The 19,543-nt window shown below is 38.6% G+C and overlaps 1 protein-coding gene across 2 annotated transcripts in view; it reads left to right on the top strand.

Annotated features, from left to right (window-relative positions):
* gfra4b (GDNF family receptor alpha 4b) overlaps positions 1-19,543 on the top strand; it is a 57,312-nt gene that overhangs the window by 22,993 nt on the left and 14,776 nt on the right. For both annotated transcript variants that reach the window (XM_026146515.2, XM_080308514.1), the window contains 2 exons: positions 16,797-17,072; positions 19,275-19,355. In XM_026146515.2, the coding sequence (XP_026002300.1) occupies positions 16,797-17,072; positions 19,275-19,355 (357 nt within the window). The remainder of the gene's footprint in view (positions 1-16,796; positions 17,073-19,274; positions 19,356-19,543) is intronic.

Genomic DNA, 19,543 nt, shown 5'->3' with positions numbered 1-19,543 from the left:
GGAAATTACTTCACCTTCCTGGAAGCCTTCAGAAGGCTGTCATTCAGACAACCAACAGATTACATTTGCTTTGGTTGCATTATATTGTAGTTATCTCTAGTATATCCAGATGTAGCTCATAGGTTAGCACCATTTTTTTTTGTTCAACTTTCTTTGAATTATTGACTTTGTGAAAATTATTACTGTGTGGCTCTAACTTCTTAGTTACATCCTGAATTAGCTAACCATAGGAGGTAAGGGCACCTCCACTGATAAAATCTAGAAAAGCCTTAAACGTTTATACCTGCAAAATAAGGTTTGGGAGACCCAGAGTGAAGATTTTTCTTTCTTTCTTTCTTTTTTGGGGGGAGTGAGATGTGTTTGGGTGGTTGTAACTGGGTATCTTTATTTACTTATTGCTGTCTGACTAGAGCATTTTTGTATCCCCCAACAGTTATTTTGTTGTTTTCAGGCCTCTTTGTTATTTTTTGAGTTGTCCATGGGGTTGAAGAATTGGGAGCAGCTTGGAGTATTGGCTGAAACATTCTGTCTTCCCTAATACAGGAAATTTAGACATGCATCAATACCAGCTGCCAGTGTGCACATGACGACAAGGGGGTGCATAAATTGGGGGTTTAAACCAAAACGCTTCAGGTTATGGAGAATAATTGTGTGTTTGGTTCCTCACATTGCCTTGTGTTCTTCTTCTGGATTGATCCTCCTTCATTCTTTCTAGCCACATAGTCTAAGGAAACTGCCAAATATGGATACTAACCATAGTAATGCTTTGATCTTTGTGCATCTGAAAAGATTGTCTCTCAAAACGTTGGCTTAGGTTACAAATGCTGGTTTGGTTAATTCAGCAGTAGACTTGAACTGGTTAAAAAACTGAAAAAATTTCCCCAAAAAGGCCGACTTAAGGAGTATTTTTGAGGTGTGTAAGTATCAACATAACTAAACAAAAAGCTAGCAATCCTGGCTCCAGTGACATTGTTTTAAAAATTATTTAATGGGTCTTTGTTATTTGAGAAGGAGAAAGGGAAGGATAAAATAAGAGTTAAGAAGTGTTACAGTTTGAATAAGACCACGAATGGCTGATGGATGAGGCAGCATTGGGAAAGTTGAGTGCAATAGTGGAACAGTTAAAACTGGAATTGAGAAATGAGGGAAAAACAGATGAGCCCCCGACTGTTGGGAGAAGAACACAATCTAGTGGTTTCTGTGGTTTAATGTCAGGGGAGGCTTGAGCCATGAAATTTGATAAAAAAAGACCCACATTCATTTGTCACTCTTTCAGTATGACGCTGGTTTATTCATGAAACCTTGATTTTCCAATGTGTGCAGTTTTCTGGTCCTAGCATTTAGCTCTGTCCTTAGTGTTGATCCAGTTTTTTCTTTTTTGCATGTATGCATCAATTTATACAGTGGTGCACGTCTTCTGAAACAGAAATATGATGGTTTATGTGACCTTACTGCCTTTGAAGAGTTTACTAGCACTCTGCCTTCTCACCTTGCTACTTAGATTAATGAGCAGAAGGTTAAGACGCCTTATTCTTATTAATATCAGTAGCATTATAAGCCTGTTGCTCTTATGGTCGATGAGTATGTTTTGAAAATTCTAGATTTAGGCCAGGTGTGTCTCATGAGGCTTCTCATAGTGCTGTGAGAGATGTTCCAGGTCCAAACAAAGTCTGCTACTCTTGTCAAAACGAGGGACACTAGAAAGAACTGTCCAATAAGCAGGCCTCCCTCCAAATGTACAGACTCCCCCTGTGTGTGGTCAGCTGGGCTTATGCCAACAGTAAAAAGCTGAGACTTATCTGATAAAACTAACCTTCTTTCTTTAAAGAGCACACTATTCAATTCTGTTCATGTAACTCATGCGCTTTTTAGATGGTTTTGTATCTTTAGATGGAAGGGAAAAAGTACCACTTAGTGCTTTATTGTGGAGTGTTTTACCTTTCTCAGCCTGCACTTCAACTTAAATCTTCTGTGCTTGGCATAGGTTTGGTTCCTCTGTGGATGTCCTTTGATACTTTCAATCTCTATTCCAATCTGATTTGAAGAGAGGCGGTACCTGTCCCCAACACCTGTCCTTCTGGGTAATGATTTAGCTTTGGAAGGTTTGGAAAGAGAGTTCATAAATCTTTTATTTTGGTCAACCCTCACAAGAACCTTAGGAATCAAATGAATGTCTTGGCCAGCATCCTCAACCAACTCTTCTGCTATGACACATGCAAAGTGTAGGACTGAGAAATTTCAATCCATCATGCTTTCACTCCATTTGAATGTCTAATCTTGTATTGTGTGGGTCCATTACCAAACATCAATGCTAGGAATTACTATATGATGACTGTAATATGTAAAAGTTCTCATTATTCTGGAGCATTTCACTTGCACTCCTTCATGTCAACTTTTTGTGGTCCAAACTGACCAAGAGGGCAATTTCACAGCTCTCAATTTCACACGAATGATAAAACAGCTTGAGGCTTAAACACCAGGTGTCAAGTAGCCTCAAGGAGCCCTACAACATTTGGACGAGACTTTAAAGTCTATGTTATACTTGCAATGAGGGAACAAGAAAGCACAAACATCAGTGCTAATGAAGCAGTATTTGGGCACACAGTATGGGGATAGCTAACTGAGTTAGGTGATGAATTAAAGAATGTTGTGCCATCTTATATTGCCTGTTGCCTGCTCCACTGCTAAGATGCAAACTGTCAGTTTACCAAGAAACACACAGCCTGTTGATAGGAAAGCTGAAGCACACATTTTGAATCAGAAGATCAAGTTTTGTTGCTTTTGACAAACTCACCTTTTCAGACTGGGTTTAGCAGACTTTAAAAGCCGTATCTCATTTGATACTCTAGAAAGGAGGAAGAAAGTTCAGTCGTATGAAGTAAACTATTAAAGTCCTATCATGCTGCCACCTCACTCTGAAGTAAACAGTGATTGGTGGGCTAGGAAACTCCTAAGTTGGAAACTTTAGGAACATTTGTCACAGTGGGAGCTTTGTCTGCTGATTACTTAAAATTTCCATCTGGACCCATTCTAACAGGCAAATTAAAAAAATTCTGAGTATCTAACACATTTAAACAACCAGTTGGGTTTTCTGTCAGATGTTCAGCAGTCAGACCTTGTGAAGCTGTTTCAATAACACTCATCTCTCTTAACACACTACACACACCACACTAATTGAGCATGACATAAATGTGGGGGCTGCTCAAGCCATTAAGCCAGCATTTTTATGGGATGCCTATGGAAAAGTGCAAAGGGATGGGAAAAGAAGCTAAATACATTTGGAAAATGGGAAAGCTGAACAAGCAAGCTCTATTTGTGCTTCTCCGTGTCTGCTGGCAGATAAGGCTGATGGTTCTGACAGATTCTGTACTGACTTTAGAAAGGTTAATGCTGTCACTGAACCTGATTGTGCAGTGCTACACATGAAATACTTCATTGATTGGGTTGGAAGTGAAAAATTTGTCATGAGACTAGACCTTTAAAGGGATATTGGCAGATGTCAGTAACGGCCAGGACTGAAGAAATCTCAGCTTTTATTACTGATTTCCTGCAACATTTCAAAGCCTTATGAAGCCTTCGGCTAGTTTGACAGGCTGTGTATCCCATTTAGACGATCCTTTGGTTTATGGTGACATGTGGGAAAATCATACTTAGTGTGAAAATTTATGTGGCACAGCTACATGAAAATTTAACAAGGAACTGAACAGATGTGAGTTTGTTAAAGCAATAGTGACCTGTCTTGTCAGAGTTATTTAACAGCGTGATGTCACGCTCCAGGATACACTGGAGACTACTTTAAAGATACAGGTTGATGTGCAGGTTGATGTGAGATTGGTGCTAGGCTCGCCCTTTCCAGAAAGGGAGGAGGATTTGAAGTTGTTCATTACATTCTTTTTAAAAACAAAAAAATAAAATAAAATTTGAAAACACAAAAGAGCATGCAAGTTATGTAAGATAAATTAAAAGAAGGGAATTGTTAAGAGGATTATTTTTACTTTTTTCTTAAAACCACTACAAAAAAGACGGCCAAGTTGAAATCACTAATTAATCTAATATTCATATCTTTGGACTCTGGAAACACGACCAGGAGAAAATACACACATGCAACTCCACACAGAAAAACCTCTTATAAAAAAGAAAATGAATGAAATGCGCCGGCTCCAAAGGACAACTTTTTTGCATCGTGTAACTTGCTCAGGCTGCTCTGTATCTTGTTAGGATTGTGAGGCGCTGAGGACGAGGACCAGACTAGAAATCTTGATAGACGAATGGCAACCCATCCAAGAAGTTCTGGTTAGCCTTGTGCAATGTGTAGCTGTTATTTTTCTGTTCAATTGTAGGAGAGAAAACAGTGAAGTGAGCAGTGAAGTTAACGGGGGTTCAGATTCAAAATTCTCCAGCCCTGATCTCATAGTTTCTGATTCTACTGTGTGACAAGGACTCCTTTTAAACCTTCATCAACAGTTACTTTGTGCCTTGTCGATTTGGTGCTTTTGGTGTCTCACATGTCCTCCTCATAAAAAGAAAGCAATCAGCAAATGCTGATCAAAACTAACCAAACTTCTCATTTGGTTTGATGCCATCAAAATAAAGCTTTAGAACATTTTTATTTATTATTTTTATTTACATAATAAAATAATGCAACATGAAACAGGGAGTTAATTGCTGTTTAAAATTTAGAGTGAGTTGTACCGCTCTTTTCTCCACCACATGCATTAAACATATTGTAAATGTTGCTCTATGAACACTTCTAGACCAGGTGTTTAATCTGCAAAAAAATAATCAAGTTGCCCTGACAGTGAGAAGATGATTCATAATGAAGCTTTCAAGGCTGGTGTTTGTTTATGTAACAGAGAAAAAACTGCCAGCCATCTTGTAGTATGCCCTCTGTATTTGAGAAGCCTCATCATTTGTATGCCTTGGTTTCTTCTTCAGTGCTGCAGACAGCCAACACTTTCACACTGGGAGAAAAACCTGATGCGTCACGCTCTCGCCCTCTGCAAGCAAAGGACGATGTTCTGATAAGTTAATTGCAGCCATTACATACCAATAGTCGACACACTCATAATGTCACCATTTCCAAGTGGAGATAAAGCAGTCTTTGTTGTGTGACATTGAGACTGAACCCTGACAAGGCTTCACAGTGACACACAAATTGGCACACACCCACCTTCGCTCCTCAAGTCTTGCCACTAAATAATCGCAGATGAGAGAAAAATAAACTATTATTTTTCTCACATCTGGGAAAATGTATTAAATGTAAATGTTTCCAACTCAGTCTGATGGAAACTGCTCTGCATATCAAAAGAAAGCATTTCATAATTTCCTCTCTCATTAAAAGTAACAAGTTGCATCTCCTCCTTCCATGTAAATGCTCGAAGCTGCCTCTTGGGTTATGACTGGAATATATAGGCTCTGCAGCAAAGGAAGTATGAATAAGTACTCTAAACATTTATTGTAAAAACCCCAATAATATCTTTCACTATCACACAATTTAAAACAATTCAATATCTGCTTGCATGTTTACTTTTTCTCCAACAAACAGAAAAAATGCTATATTGACAAAGTACACGATGGCTCCTCAGACCATCTCGGCATTAAAGCAGATACAAGGTGTTAATGGATTTCTACTTCGGCCTTCACAAAAACTTTTTCACACACCCAAGTGAAAGTTTTAGAGCAGTTGTGACTTCAGAGAGACTTTTTAAAATCAAATAATCACGTCACATGGTAAAACTATTGTCTCTATTACAGTATGTGTATAACTTTAAAAAACTGAGAACAATGAAAGTAAAGAAGGAGAACATTTGTCTGCATTATTCATTTGTCATGGAGTGACCTCAGTCATCCAGGAGCTGTGTTGTTTCCTTCATTAAGACCTGATCCTTGTTGGGCTCACCAAAATGACTGGCATTATTTCCAGGTAACTTAATTAGGTACCAGGACAACGAGCCAATCCCAGCCAAGTGTTTTGTAGTCCTTCTTATGGTTTAATAAGAACATACCATGCTGTGGATTAGTAGTTGTGGTTGTGTGTATGTTTCAGCAGATGGGAGGTGTTGCACTGGTTTGCATGTTGGCACCTGGCCCAGGGCTTCTAGACCACTTCAGTCTGCTGTTGATACAAGCCTGATGATTCAGATACACTGTAGAAACTAAATGAGGAATAGCAGGTGAGGATTTTTGTGGACTAGGTTCCTTCTGTGTCACTTCAGTAACAATAACAACTGTTTGTATTGTGTGTGTTTTTTTTTTTTTTTTGTGTCCCGTTTGGATCTTTAGCATCAGAATTGTTGTCTTAAGGCCAAGAAAGATGCCAAGCGGATTTATTTTACCAAGTGGATCATCATGGCCTTGCCATATTGGTCCATTTGATTGACCTTTATTATAATTATGAATTTATTTTATTTTCGGTTGCTACAAACGGGACAGACATGACTGGGGGATAGGACAGGGAGAAAGAATGAAAGAAAGAGAGGGAGAGAAAGAAAACCAAAGGGGAGAAGAGACGGTGAGAAGGGGGGAATAAAGAAAACAAACAAACAAAACACCTGGATCACCTGTATGGAGAAAAAAAACAGAAGAGAAAGCAAACAGCAAAGAGCAACATAATAAAAAAAACAGCACCATCACAATAAACTAGCTAGCAGTAGATATCAGTAGATACTAAATAATAAACGATATTGTGCAGCACGCAAGATAGACAGCGCACAATGTGCTTTGAGGCAGCAGCCAAGAAAGCTGTAGTCTGCGTCTGTGAATACCCGTGTGTACACCTGTGTGCACACCTGTGTGGATCAGCGCGCTTGTATTCCAAAGGTTTCTCCATGTAACGATCTGCTAGGGAGTGTGGGGAGCCATAGCCCCGTCCTCCAGGGTATGAAGCAGGTATGGAGGAGATCCAGGCCCCAGATATCCAGAGGCCTCAGAGTACAAGGACCCGAGGAGGACCACCAAAGGGGGGGGGAACCGTGCCACCCTCCTGGGAAGAGCTGAGTAGAGCCCCAAAGGAGAGGTCACCCCGCAGCTACGGAGCAGAGGCCAGAGGGGGTTGCAGTGGTGTGCCCGTGGGCTCTGCCGGCAGCCAGCTGTGCCAGAGAGGACCGAGCTTCAGGCTCAGAGGCCAGAGGCCTGAGGGCATCCCACCCCCCGGAAGGAGCCCAGCCGGGCCACAGGCTTTTGTTTTTTAAGATCAAATTTGAAGACAACTCTATTTGCTGGAAGACTGGATTTGGCAAAAATCTTTCTTGTGTCAGTAGTAGCCAAGCAGACTGCGTGTATGCTGGTCTCCTCCTGCCATCTTTAAACCATTAAATAAGAAGACTGCTAAAGTAGGACTACAGTATCACACTGATGAAATCCTCCATAAAAGACCAGAGCAAACTCTAGATTCTCGATTGTGGCTGTAGAGTTACAGCACCTGTTAACCATCGAGCAGTGATCATCAAGATTTAGAAAGGTAATGATGATGATTCGATGATGATGATCGTGTAGTTTACAACTCTTGTCTCAAAAGAAGGATAGAAAGTACTTCACAGCAAACAAGGGAGGAAAAAAATGGAAGAATATAACCAAGCATAGTTAGAAATCTGCATTCCTGGAGGAACAGCATTTTAAAGATGAGACAATCTAAATGAGTAATGGATTTAGATTCCACCTCTCATTTCATTTTTCACTTCTACTTCTTAGTCATGTGGTATTCACATTTATTCATTACATATAAAATCTGTTTAAATGTATCTACTGGATCTACTAACAGCAATGCTTATTGTTCAGTTGATCAACTACTTTATCAAGTCGCTCTGTTTTTCATGGGGGGACAATAACTGGCCTGTTCATGCAGTCGGTCTCGACAAGGGATAGCCCGTCTTTAACAGTAAAGGTGAAATGTGAACATACAGGCTGGAGAGCAGGAATTGCTTCTCAGCCTCAACACCCCAATGCATCTTTGTCTTTTTTTAAAACCTTTATGTGACTGCAAAGTAAAACTCTTGATATTTAAAATCTTCCTTTATTTGTACTTGGCTGACATAATGACTCTATGAGGTTGACATTTGTAGCTTTTTGCAAAACTTCAAAAACTCGCAAATAATATTTTCATGTGTTTAGTGTTAAATATTCAGTAAATACATTCACAGAATTTTAGCGTGCTGACAGATACATTTAAAATCTCTGATCTTGGTATTTAAGCAACAGACAGTGTGCAATGTGAGCGAGATAACTCTTAGAACTGACTCTTTGGACATAAAATACTTCCAAAATGTCTCCACACTTAGCCTATGGCGATTGGCACACTTTATCCAGACAGCTCTCATGTGACTTGGGCTATATAATTCTTTTAGTGTCATAAGTTACTTAAGGTATCTTTAAACCCCAAACGCCTTAATCTCACATTTCACTTGATAACACATTTTCATCCAAGACCAAAGTTACGGCTTCTCAAAAGGATAGCAGTTCACATTGACACAGAGCTAAACAAACATCAGTGCTAGGATACTTTTGTAGCTGTGCCAGTCATTTTTGTTGCATCTAGCCCTTAGATCAAACTGACACGGATGCTCAACTGAATCAGGAATTCAAGCCATGAATAACAAAAAGCCTCTTTCATGCATTCAAATATAATCTTTTGTTTAGGATTTGTTCCCTTCACACAGCAGCCCTTGCATTATAGGATCAATTTGTTTGTTTGCTTTTTTCTCTAACTGCATAGCAGGGACGAAGAATTCTAAAGTATACAACTGGCAAAATGGAAAAAAAGACTTAAGTACACACAGTTGAAAAGAAAACTTGTCTGGCAAGCATATGAATGCTACTGCTTCCAGTAACAGTAATTTATAATAAGAATATTGAAAATAAGAGCTTTGGCAAAGATGTGAGGACATGCAGCATCACAAAGAAGGATTAGGGTTTATTGATAATTATAGTTGATCCAGAGTAGCAGACACGTGTAATTTTGATATTTTTAAGGATGAGTGTGGTATATATTTGTTATTCACACAAGTGTTTCAGTGCAGTGTTTTTGTGAATCTTTGGATAAGTGAAAGGAAGAAGAGTCACTCCTTTTGGGCTGAAGCTCCTCTGAGGGAAAGCATTGATTAAAGACGGGGTCGTTCATGTTGCTGGAGGAGAGAGATTGTTATCAGGGAACTAAATGGTTTCTATCCAAGACCTGATGCAATCTCAGGGACCTGAGACGTCATTTAGAGGAATACAGGTTTTTAGTGCTTGCTGTAACAGACTTCTGTCACTCTGTCTCAAATAAGATACTGCAATTGCAGCTGCAATCTGATTTCGCTCTGCACACTGCGTGAAAAGTTTAGCACATGGCCGTGAGGCACACTAAGGAGTTTGTTACCATGGTGAGGATTTGGAAGTGTGCAGTTCAATCACTGCTCCTTCATGTTTCTCTAAAATGATCCATATGGAAAATTTAAAGAGAACAATTTTGTTTGATAATAACACATGGTGGATCTTAATATTCCATTTTCTGTCACTATCAAAATAAGAGCCAACTCAGTCTTCCTGTTGACTGCTTTTAATGTGATGCAGCTGCAGCAGGAAATATTTTGTTAGAATTACTGTTATCTTAGTAGAGCTCTGACACAGCTGGGAAAGTGAACAGTAAACAGTGAGGCTGATAGCCACAAGTTAAATTACAAACTAAAATGCTGATTACATGCATGCGTTGTTTCAAATGAATCCTCTGTGAGTGTGAAGGTGATTTGAACCCAGTGGGGGAATAGCAAGCTATTCTGCTACCAAGGAAAATAAACATACAGAATGTAAATACTTTAAATGGCTGTTACAGAGAAAATCCACCCATCCATTAATTTTCTTAACTGCTTATCCAGTTTAAGGTTGTTGAGGGGTGGGGGCCATTTAAAGCCTATCTATAGCTCATAGGGCTAGAGGCAGGGTGCACCCTGGGCAGGTCATAAGTCTATCACAGAGCTAACCAAGAGAGAAATCGACAGCTATTTAAGTTCACATTCACACCTGTGGCCAGTTTAGAATCACCGGTTCTCATTACTATCTGCAGTCATTTCTATTTGGCAGTACTGGTTTATTCTAGGACCACTGTGGCCTTAAATCAATGGTGTGCGATACTGCATATTTTTGTATTGATCCTATACCAAGTAAATACAGGCCAGTATCGCCTATAACGATATCAATATTTTCAATAAATAAGGTGGATGCGTCATTTAATGACCTTGAGTTTTTTTTTTGTTTTTGTGATGTTTCCTTTTTTATTATTAAATAGTTCAAACCCAGGAGATAATTAGGACAAAATTTATAATTAAATCGAAAACGCTTTATTATTATGGTCTGCGATGCCGTGCAGGTGAGATGGACTCACCTGCACGGCATCTACAATCATGCCTGGCCGGCTTAAAACCTGTGCTCTGCTTGTGCTGTTGTAGTTTTTGGTGGTGATGTGTACAGCTGGCAGTGGGAGAGCTGCAGCCGTTGATGTAGTTTTACAGCAACCGAGTGATTATTGTAAGAGTAAATGATGCTGGGAAGCATGAAAATTATCAAGTGTTTTTTTTGTTTTGTTTTAAAGTGCACGCAAACCAGTAAACAAATTCAAACAAACAGGTACTGTTGAGAAACTATAATACAAAAATTACAATTAAAATTCTCAACAAAAACAACTGGTGAAAATATGATTAATATGTAAACAACTTAACAACCCCCAAAGTGTGTAAGTCACGTGACAGCACAACACCTAAACACAAGGGGGGCAAAATGTGCCTGGTCTTCGCTGACACAGGAGCGGCGAGTCCGGCGACCTGGCTGTTTCGTCTTTGCTGAAAGTACACCATTGCAAACAAGAGCAGAACTTAAAGTAAAGAATCGATCTCACCAGGCTAGTATTGATCAGATACCGATGCCGACTTGGTATCGATACAATCGATATTTGGATCGATCCGCCCACCACTACCTTACATGTACATGCGTGGAAATTTGTAGACAGACCACAAGCAAGATCTCACCACAGACGAGAAGTGGGTTTCAAAGTAGCTTGCAGAAGTGAAGCAACTGGGGACAGTAAAGCAGCTTAAACAAAACATCTGCAACATTTGCTCTGATTCTGTGGTCTGCCTGAACTCCTGCTACACTAAAAAAATCTAATCTCCTAATATTTATATCCTAATAATATAATATAAAAGAATGAGAGTAGGTTATTGGCTGACTGATTTAAACTAGTGAGACAGTCTTTGTATTATAATGAACTCTTTCACTGTAGCCCTTCATGCTACTCCTGCTGTCAGGCATTTATTTCATCTTTCATTGGTTGTCCTTTCATCACTACAGCGTCCTATAATCCTGGTTCTTAAGGCCCAGTTTTGGTGGTGCTTTTTAACTGTGCTTTAAGTGCTATGAATCTTATGTTTGGGCAAATGAGCTCACCTCAAAAATAGCTCCTTCATGTGTGTGTCTTGGACTTGCTATTGTACCTGTTCCTGGTAATGTGGTCGCATATTTGCACCGAAGCTCTCAGTAAACAATTTATATGATGCTAAACATTTTCCTTAGTAAAAGTGGGAAATATCTCTTGTTGGAATGGGATCAACTGAATGGATAATATTTCTAAACTGAAAAGAAATATGTGTGTAGCTCATAACGTGATGTATTCTGCTGAAAGTCAGACTGCTTTCAAAACTTTGAAGCTAAATTACAGGCCTATTTAGGTCTTCATGTGCTATTTGTTTGATGTCTAACATGAAGTATAAGTGCGGCTGACTTTGCTTTATTCTGAATGAAGATGCTATTTTGCGGCTTCATTTTTCCAAATTCAATCTACTCTGCTTTGATGTCTGAAGTTACTAATTTTGTGCTATGAGTGGAAATAATGTTGCCTTATGCAGAGCATCAGACGGCAATAAGTTATAATAGAAAGGCACAGGCTACATCTCTGCTAAGAAGATTGATACACTGGAAGAACAATTTACGCTCACTAACAATTCATTTAAATCATAACCTCGTAGATGTCATCACTGAAAAGGCGGCCAAATTTCACAGAACATTAAGACTTAGATCACATTCACAGGAAGTTGAGGTTCACTTTTCTCTCAGAGGTAAAATGCCAAACTTAAGAAGTTCATTGTGACCATTTGTAGATCAAGAAGGAGTAAGAGCAAATTTCATTTGAATGTTATTAAATTATGTCATGTGGAACACTTTATATGTTAAGGACTTCTGATGTGTGAATTAAAGTGTTAAACGCATTTGTAATAGTGTCTTTCTGGTTTCTCTCTGAATTGTCTCAGTGGTTGTCTGTACTCGTCGTCTAGATAAAATGATTGTAGCCCTGGCCCCTGTATTGTTTCCTTCCCCATGTTCTTCTCTGTGTTTTGTTCTTTTATCTCTCCGGTCCCAGTGTCATGTGTCTTAATCAGGGTCTTTTTGTGTGTTGCTTCTTGTTTTTGGTTTTTTTTGGTCTAATGTGCTAGAAGCTACTTTCAGTTCCTTCCTTATTCACACGATGCTATCACAGCAGGAAGCTCCACATCATGTTTGGAGGTGGATTTCTTTTTTTCTTTCTTCTTTTTGTGTTTTTATGCCAGATGGCCTCCTTGATGCAATCCCAGACACTGTTTAACTATTATCAATTACCCAGATGTAGACCTCTGTGTTGAATCTTTGTAGAGTTTACTATGTAACCTACGTAAGTGGCCGATGCTGTTGCCAGCATTCATGCTTGTGTGGTGCATTATATGTTAATTACTTTGCTGTTGGGTTTTATATGTGGTGATAATTGAGATCCTAGGACTTTTTTCCTTTCTGTGCCCCCACTGTTTGCACATTACCTGATACTCATCCCAATAGTTTCACATATTCTCTGATATCTCTGATTTCTTATATTTAGGCCATTAGGTTATTCTTCCTTTTATGGACTTGATGGATCCGAATGATTGAAAAACTTTGGTTAAAAAGTAGCCAGACATGCTTTGGAAGATTTGTCAATACTAAACTGAGCAGTCTCAATAGTTTTGCGCTGTGGCAACATAAAATATATCTATATTACCAGGGAGGCACTAGTGAGGTATGATAAGCTTTAAATTATGTCATAGGTTACTAGGGATGGGAATTGATAAGAATTTAGAGATTCTGGTTCTGTTATCATTGATTCAATTCCTTATCAATTCTCATTCGGTTCTCACTGGCTCTGCTTTGAGAGTCACCACCATCTCTAAGCAACGTATTAAAGACAAAACCTTGAAATATTTCTGCTTTTTGCTATTTAAAAATATCTTGAAATTTTTAGTTAATACTTAAAATTTAATATGTTATAAATACATGATAATCATGTTGACTTTATTTTGACACTATGTGAAAGAGCTTAAAATAGCACTGTCATTGTACACTGTACATATACTTATAAGTACATAAACTACAATACATTATAGATTATCTTATTAATTTATTGTCATTTTTCCTTCCATGGTATTGAAAATGGCAATGGTTATTGGTTTTTTCTTAGTTATCATATCAAGATTAAATTCTAGTATAATTAGAATCTTAATTTATAGGATGGATCATTTTGTGGTGCTACAGGTACACCAGATTATTTATCATTATTTATCTTTAAATCCTGAACAATGGTAACACAGAGCCTTGTGATTCAATGAAATTGCTGCGTTGCCACCCATGTGAATTAGTAGAGCCCCTCTCGCAAATCATATAATCTCTGCTGGTCTGTAATGACTACAGGTGTTTAATTAACTGCATAGACAGACTGCTCACTTATCAAACACAACGTCAGTATTGACATTTCTTTGTAACTGGATCACACTTTAGTGGATTGGATTATAGGCAAGAATCTTCATCAGTTGCAGAAATAAACTGTATTTCAGTGCACACGCCACTCTGCAGTAGATGGAAAAAAAATGGTAAAATAAATTATTAATTACAAATTACAATATTTGCCCGTGTATTGCGGGAGCTCTGCAAGTGCCTTGGCTTAACCACAATTGTTTGGTGGCAGAAAATGACTCAAGAGCTGCATATGAAGAAAAAAAGCCCCACGTGAACCAAACTCCCTTTGTCTCAGTACAGGTTTAGCGCTGCAAAATAGAGCAAAAATAGAGCCACAATTGTGTTAAATGAGCAGTTACACTACAATGGCTTGTATCACGTTGGCTAACACCCTTGGCTAAGCAGTCATATAATCACTTTAATGTGAGGCTGCTAGTTTTAATCCAGCTATCCAAGATAATTTACAAATTCTAAAAGCACTGGAAAAAAGACACTCATTACATGCACCAGTGTGTTGCCATTTTAGCCCACAGCTTCACAGCTTTATAGAGACATAGGAGTGACGGTAACATTCCAGCTGACTTCATTAAGTTTCATCTTCCATTTTATCTCTCTTGAAGTGGACGATTAAGCTGGCGCACGAGGGTAACTGATCAGCTAATCTGCCTGTGATTTATGTGGCAGGGAAACTGAGGACTTAACTGAGCCTTGGAACGCATTGATTACTGACATGGTTAATTGGCTAACCCTACTGGTACATTGAGACAGGCTTATTGGAAATGTCAAATCAAGTGGCTAATTTGCATTCATGATGTATGGTGTCTATTCCAGCTTCTGCCCAGGCAGCACAAACTGACAGACATAGCTGTAAAGAAAGGCTTGGGATAAATTTGCAACTGACCATCTGGCCTTCCAGGACACTGGCATTGGCTGCAACTTTTCCCCAACCCAGCATCCACATGTCTGCGCTTAGCTGGTATGTGATGAATAGAATATGAGCGTATGCAAAACTCCTGATGTGAGTGAGACGCAGGACACCTGTGGGGTTTGAGTAAAGCTCCAGCTTTGGAAGGAGATGTAATTGATAGCATAGTGCTGACTGAATGGAAAATTATTTGTTTTTTAATACATTGTTCCTGAGTATGCATATATGTTTTAGAGATCAAAACGGTAGCTGAGACAATGTTGCCCCAGAAATACCCGCTGTGTAAGCAGATGAAAACAGCATGAAATGGAAAAATGTGGTTTTAGCTGATGGGGTAAAAGATTTCATGTGAAATGAAGGTGGTATGATTTTTCACTGTTTGAATAAAAAGATACAATTGGTTTCCTGCAGGCCATGCTAAGGAATATGTTTACAGAATTTCCCTAAGATACAAATGTACACAAGGAGCATCCTTAGAAATGGCAGCACTTAAAGGGGTTTGTGACTTAAATAGACAAAAACATATTCTGAGAAATCTGACAAAAGTGGACAGAATGTTAACACAAACAACAGAGCCCAGTTGGCTGTAGAAGAAAGAAAAAAGCCTTTTGCTTGGAGGTTATTTCACTTTATTCTAAACCTTAATTAAAAGCCTTTCTTCACCAAAGCAACAGATGAATGTGTGTGTGTTCCTCTTAATCAATAATGTTCTTAACATGTTCTGTAAATGACACTCATTGGAGGTTCAAGAACCTCAGCATATTGAATAGAATGAGCTTGAGTCATGCAGTACAACTGTAGGAGTCCAAGCTACTCGGGACAAGGTCTGGCAATGAATTGTTAAGGACATGAATTAGCATCTGTATAGGTCTGCCATTCAAGAGGTTTCCCACAGTAACTGAATAAAATACATGCACATTTAATATGCAGAGACATTATTTTCATATCTTCATCCTTGAAGCTGTTCTCTTCTCAATAAAGCAGCAAATGCTGTAGCCTGCAGGGCCATTTGCAAGGTACTGAATAGTCCAAATACATGTCATCCAGTTATCCACTGAATTTGAACAAACCTATAAAGTAATAGGTTTGTTTTCAGAGTAGGTGTGCTCAGTTCTTCAGTTCGTACTTTTCTGACGTAAAGAGAAACTCTGTGTGAAAGAAATACTGAACCTCAACAAAAAGATCTGATATACTTTATGCAAAACTCTATTTTCCATTTCTGGACACAAAGACGTATTAATTCATGCTTTTAACTATCAAGACTCCTTTTCTCCTCTTTGATGTGTCGACATATCATGTCCATTTCTAGGTTTATATTAAATTATTATAACTCAAAGCTTAAAGTCTTCATCTGTTATATTTAGTCAGGTCTGAAACATGCTGATTCATTAGGTGATTTTAAGTTCAATATCAACCGACTGCTGTCTGGAAATAATCTCTCATCAAACTTCAGCTGGTTTTTTACTATTGTGTCTTCTCTTTTATCATGTGGCCAACTGCATATTGTCCAAAAATGTTCCGCTGCCCTATTTGGCTCATAGACCCAACCATGAGAAGCAAAGCTCATTTTTCTAGGTTTTGGGGAAGCTTTACAAACAAGAAACCACAATGGAATAAAAATTCATAATGGCAAGAGCAAAGAGTGACCTTGTTTGCAGGTGGGGGTTTTCCATCAACAGTTGCAGGGGATTTGTTCACTGTAATTTTGCAGTGGTCATTTTAGGCATTTCTGTTAAAATATTAATGGAAGCTATGGAAACAAACAGAGTAATAGTTATATTTCACTTGGTTTTAGAATGAAATGGTCAATATGTTACCACACAAGCATGAAATATACAAAAGAGAGTAAACTCGTTCATTGTCCTGCTCACCTCAACCATTACATTGGCAGGATTTCACAATAAAATCTCCGGCTGTTTTAAAATTCTGTACTTTTCAGAACACTTTACAATTTATTCAAAGTGTCAATTCTTTCCTTCCCCTTTCTTCTTATGCACTATTGGTCTGCATTAGCATGGGTCTTTTTTTCATCTCATGATCTTACACATTAACTGCTTTTTCCAATCCCCTCATGTTTCTACATTTCTCTCATTTTTTCCTGAAACAGCTCTGTTAGAGGTTGTACATGCCAGTAGAGACTGCTTGGTGGCCGGAGACTCGTGCTCGAGTGATGAGACTTGTAGTCCACGTCTTCGTACTTTGCGCCAGTGTGTGGCAGGCAATGGCAGCATGAAACTGGGCCCGGGCGCCAGGAGCCAGTGTGCCAGTGCAGTGTCTGCTCTGCTGTCCAGTCCTTTACATGGCTGCCAATGTAAACGAGGAATGAAGAAGGAGAAGAACTGTCTAAGCATCTACTGGAGTCTGCACCAGTCTATCATACATGGTATCTAACACACACACACACACTCTATCTGAACCAAAATGTGTTTCTCGTTATATGTATACATTTTACAGCGTGTAAACTGGTGGCTTTGCCATTTTGATGGAATAAAATGAAGGTTGGGCGTAACAACCATTTGCCTGTTTGTCAGGTAACATGTTTTTAGCATACATTACCTATGTGGAGCAATGAAATACATTTATGTTTGGAAGCCACCCAGGCTGTGTACATGCCCTTGTTTATAGACCTACGTATGGCCAGAATTTAGTTTCTGTGGCATGAAAGCATATTCTTACCACCTGCAGAAACAATTGGTTCTTGGCTTTTTAAAAACACAACATTATGATGAAGCAAAGAAATAATTAAGAAAATTGTCAAGCATTCAAAGTCATACGTAATTTATAGATAAATTAGCATCCAGACCGGTTAGCTTAGCTTATAGAATATCACTTAAGCACTTCAGCCATTTCATTTTTTTTTCTATATTTTTTAAATGTTCTTTTTTTGCTGTTGTTTTTTCGGTTGTCTACCATTCTCAGGCAGAGACAGTGTCTCCCAGGAGGTGGTGATCAGAAGTCACAACTAATGATAATAAACACTGTCAGCATTGATGTATATATGTACATGAGAGTCCATTGATACATACAAAAGAATGATCAGAATAAAAGAACAGGCTTTGAACAGATTATCTTTGGCTAAAATGGATAGCAGGAATGTATATGTGGCCAGTATGGACTATGTCAGATTAGAGCCTGACCAATACTGTTTGTATGGGTGCATATGCAGATCCAGAGCGTTAAAAATAAAAATAAAAATTAGTAATCATACACCAGCCAATACTCTGCTACCCTCTTGACACCCTATGCCCTCATATGGACCTTACATTTGGTTTTTCTGCACCTTATAATTCATTCTACTCAGTGTTTTATCATTTGTTACATTGTTACTTAAAAAACAACAACAACAATTTACGTTAATGCTTAGTTTCAATACTTAACATATTTGGAATAGCTAGGTGAAATTTAAAATGCGTTGTGAAGCAGAGCTCGGGTCACAGGCTGTTATACCGGATAAACACAGATCATGTTAAAGTTACATTGAAGTAAAGGGAAAATAATGAGATATTTATTAACTTTAAAGCAATGTTTTTGCAACCTAATTGGCAACTTACTACAAAGACACTGCATGACTTTTCACCACCGTCCGCTTTGCTGTGATAGTATCGTATGTGGTGTGGGCAGTGCTGAAAGGTACAGCCAGCAATAAAGTCGAAGGCACTCTGCTGGGTAACCTATGAGAGAGAAATTTTAAATGAAATGCAATTTATCAACATTAGATTCAGTAAAAAGAAAAAACAGACATATTGGATAACATACACACCGATGCTTATTTATCTGTGAAAGGCCAATAGAGGCTCATATATCAGTTGCGCTGTTCATCAAACAACATGGCACAGCAGAAAATCAAAGCAAGAAGCAACAGGCTGAGGAGGATAACAGACAGAGGAGCACTCTCCTACTGAAAGGCTGGTTCCAGTCTTCTCATGGCTCCCCAAGGAATACTTTGTCACTGATAATAGATAGATTCCAGACATTTGTAAATAAAGTGAACTGTTCTCAGTGTCAACCTAAACAATTAATCAAGAATCAGTTATTTTGAGGCACCGTTAAGAATGCAACTAGTGTTCATATTTCATGAAAAGGTCTACAGGAAGTGTGTGGCGGAAAATTAAATTGTGGCCAGAGGCTGTAAGCAAGCCTGTATAAGAGGACTGGATTACTGGGGGATTCCACATGTGGTGTACAATAAAGTATATCATTTGTTATTTATGTTCATAGACGTTATTATACTTACCCCCATTGTATTTTCTGAAAACAAAGAGCACCATGAGTGTTTAAAAATACCGCAATGTTGATATAAATATAGATATGAAACCCTTTTTAGGTTGAGAAATGTTTGGATTATACATGTGGCTACAGAAACGTAAATGCCAGCATTGGCGAGTGGGTTGAAAATAACACAATAACCCTGACAAATGAATAATAAGCTGAGGGAATGTGTGTGTAATTTATGACTGAGTGAACTGGAGTCTCAGTGACTAAATAAAAATGACTACATGCCATTATTTGTGTTTCTTGAGATTTAGATAAACTGTAGTGCCTACTGAAGCCTTTATTCCTAACTGTGTGTTGTTTTTTTCCCCAGGACTCAAGCTGGTGGAGAGTTACCCTTATGAGACAGTGGAGAGGGATTACAACTATGTCCGCTTGGCCTCTATTTCTGCTGGCAAGTTCACCAACCTTCATTAACTTTCACCATATTGTAAACCCCTTTACCCTTTGAAGATGTTTGTGTTCTATTAAGTATACAACATTACGCCAAAGCCTTTTCACTGTAAACATGCCCAATATAAACATTCACATCTCAGACTCAGCTGAAATAACATAATCCATGAACGTCAAAGCATACTAATG

Source organism: Astatotilapia calliptera, chromosome 2, assembly GCF_964374335.1.
Source record: "Astatotilapia calliptera chromosome 2, fAstCal68.1, whole genome shotgun sequence".
Lineage (NCBI taxonomy): Eukaryota > Metazoa > Chordata > Actinopteri > Cichliformes > Cichlidae > Astatotilapia > Astatotilapia calliptera.
This window is presented reverse-complemented; position numbering and strand designations above follow the sequence as displayed.